General features: G+C 39.0%; 1 protein-coding gene across 5 annotated transcripts in view; it reads left to right on the top strand.

The window, feature by feature from the left end:
- LOC101997559 (zinc finger protein 58-like) overlaps positions 1-2,982 on the top strand; it is a 34,969-nt gene extending 31,987 nt beyond the window's left edge. For all 5 annotated transcript variants that reach the window (XM_026783852.1, XM_005356686.3, XM_026783849.1 and 2 more), the window contains one exon: positions 704-2,982. In XM_026783852.1, coding sequence (XP_026639653.1) covers positions 704-1,872 — 1,169 coding nt within the window. In that variant the 3' untranslated portion in view covers positions 1,873-2,982. The remainder of the gene's footprint in view (positions 1-703) is intronic.
- Positions 2,983-3,395: the final 413 nt, after the last annotated feature.

Here is a 3,395-nt window from a genome sequence, read left to right on the forward strand (position 1 = left end):
AAAAAAAAAAAAAAAAAAAAAAAAAAAAAAACCAAAGAAACAAAGAAATAGGTAACTTTATTACCTGTTCATTGACAAAATCCTCAACAAATTTCTGTTCTCCACCAGTGAACCTGAAGTTTTCTGTTGATATCTTTCAGGTGTTTACTTTCTAGACGTCAATAATAAAACATAAAATATTGTCATAAATCTTTAGGCTATATTATTTAATCTTGTTGTGGACAGTCTATGAGTATGCAATATATCTTTTGTATCTTCCAAAATAAAACTCTATACTTACAATAAAAAACAATTGTATGTTTTGATGTTGATCCAGTCTCACACAATCACAGTTAGCTTTCTCTTTTCCAGGCCTGGATACTTTATAATTTCATGGATGTTTAGGCATTTAACATCTATATTGATTAATGGGCTTATTTCTGTTAGTAAAATACCCTTACAACGTATGTAGCTATTTAACTTTGAATAATATGGCATATATCTATGCCCTGTTTGCTTGTTCTCTTACTTCAGTAGAAGTATGGACTGTTCCACTTACTCTGTTTTGTGAATTATGCTCAGTGTTGGTAAGTGTTAAAATATACTATAGTTTCTCGTTGATGCTTCAATATGTAAATGTAGATATCTCGAATTTAAATATAAGTCATGTAAGTATGAAGAATATTTCCTAGCTTTTGTTCATATCTCAACTTTTGCTCAACAGGAACAATACCCAGTGATTGTAACAATTACAGCATGGCCATTGATTGTAAGTCACTCCTTATTCAACGTCAGAGACTTCATACAGGGGAGAAACCCTTCAAGTGTGAAGAATGTGGTAAGGGCCTTAGTTCTCATAAAACCCTTTCCATGCACCAGAGACTTCACACTGGAGGAAAACCCTATACGTGTAAAGAATGTCACAAGGCCTTCAATACTCGCTCATCCCTTTTTATACACCAGAAAAATCACACTGATGAAAAAACCTACAAGTGTGGAGAATGTGGCAGATCCTTTTACTATCCTTCAATGCTGAAACAGCATCAGAGAATTCATTCTGGGGAGAAACCCTACAAGTGTAAAGAATGTGGCAAATCCTTTTGCTATCCCTCATTCCTTAAGCAACATCAAAGAACTCACTGTGGAGAAAATCCCTACAAGAATGAAGAAAGTGGCAAAAGATTTTCCAGTTCTGCACGCTTTCTGGAATATCAAACAATTCACACTGCAGAGGAACCCTACAAGTGTGAAGAATGTCACAAAGTCTTTCGTTATCACTCTGCTCTTAGGATACATAAGACAGTTCACACTGGAGAGAAACCCTACAAGTGTAAAGAGTGTGGCAAAGGTTTTTCCTCACCTTCATGCCTTAGACGACATCAAACAATTCACTCTGAAGACAATCCCTACAAGTGTGAAGTGTGTGGCAGATGTTTTTGCTCGTCTTCTTCCCTTAGGCGACATCAAACATTCCATTCTGAAGATAATCCCTATAAGTGTGTAGAGTGTGGCAAAAGGTTCTCCTGTTCTGCAAGCCTTCAGGAACATCAAACAATTCACACTGGAGAGAAACCGTACCAGTGTGAAGAATGTCACAAAGCCTTTCGTTATCACTCAGCTCTTAGGAGACACAAGAGAGTTCATACTAGAGAGAAGTCCTACCGGTGTGAAGAGTGTGGCAAATGTTTCTCCTCGTCTTCATGCCTTGGACGACATCAAGCAATTCACACTGCAGACAACCCCTATAAGTGTGTGCAGTGTGGCAAGGCCTTTGTTAATCTTTATAGCCTTACTCGACACATGATAGTTCATACGGGAGAGAAATCCTACAAATGTCTTAAAAAATTTACTTCTTCAGACCTTAAGACACATCAAGTGACTTATTCTGAATAAAACTCTGTGAGTGCGTGGGGTGTGATAAAATCTTTGCTAATCATTTAGATCTTATCCAACTCTAACGAATCCATAGTGGAGAATATTAGGTTAATCATTTTGAATATTGACATGAGCATCTAATTTCCAGGAGCACAAATGTTAAGCATGTCATCAGATGACAGTACAGACTTCCCTTTGCTGTGATCTCCACACCAGTTTGATCAAGCCATATGTTTGAAACTTGCCTTGATGAGTTTCTTTCTTCTGTATCTATAAATGTTCCATGAAACTGTTACCATATCATAACTTTGTCTGTCAGGTGTCCTAAATCTGAGATCTGGGCTGTGGCAGAGTTACGGTTATGTTTTCCGGGGAGGTGGGGGGGTCACACAAGCTCCTATAATAACATCTCCCCGGGGTGTGTAAGAATCTCCATAGACTCATATTTCTCACTAAGTTGGAATCTGGTGAGATGGTCTACATTGGTGTCGATCTGGGCTGAATGGGCATTTCCGTTTGTCTTCCCAGGAAATGCTAACAGAACACATTATCAATCATATTTGATTCTAGGATAAAGAATTCCTTATTTTCTTTAAGTTCCTAACACCATTTCTCATGTGACTCCAACTGTCATGTCAAAGAAACCTCAACCCATATTGAAATAAGAACCCGAGTCATTTGCACTCACTCAGCAGAAAGGATGCGTTTGACTACTGGCTATGGGATCATAATAGGTGCAGATCTTACTTTGCTGTTGATACAGACCCGAAAAGTCATCTCAAGTCTTGAGTTTACTAAGTTACTGTAAACTGTTAAGGGCAATTAAAACCTTGAAGATAATAGGAACTCACCTTCTGAATGAATAAATGTCTGTAGTGTGCCCAGAATTGTGTTTCTAGTCATGCTAAGTCCAGATGAAATTGATTTACACATATGAGATTGGAAGAAGAGGCTAATTTATGTCTCTCATTCTATAGCCTTCTGCTTATGCTACTGTATATCCCAAAGTATGTACCTCGAAACAAGTTTAAACATAGTTTGTTTAATATGACATACAATTAAAAACCAAGTATAATTATACTTTAAAAACTCCTGGTGTGGGAAATAGAATGCTAGTGCTAGAGACGCTCCTTTCGCAATACTCTTTTTAGATGACAGCGTCCAGGCTCGAGCAGCACCATCCCCTTTATAGGCCACAGGCCCTACCGGAGCAATTGACATGTTCACCCCGTGACATCACAAGGAGAATACTAGTGCTAGAGACGCTCCTTTCGCAATACTCTTCTTAGATGACAGCGCCCAGGCTCGAGCAGCACCATCCCCTTCATAGGCCACAGGCCCTACCGGAGCAATTGACATGTTCACCCCGTGACATCACAAGGATGTAAAACTGTCTGCTGCTTCTGTCTCTTCTGCTACGTCTGCTTGAGTAACCAGGCCCTGCAGGGTGCTAAGCTTGGTCAAATGATGGGCTGCCTCAAGATAAGTAATTCTACGGGCCCAGTATCTGCCCTCCATAAAAGTCAAAGAGTTGAAAGGCA

Source organism: Microtus ochrogaster, chromosome 19, assembly GCF_000317375.1.
Source record: "Microtus ochrogaster isolate Prairie Vole_2 chromosome 19, MicOch1.0, whole genome shotgun sequence".
Taxonomy (NCBI): Eukaryota; Metazoa; Chordata; class Mammalia; order Rodentia; family Cricetidae; genus Microtus; species Microtus ochrogaster.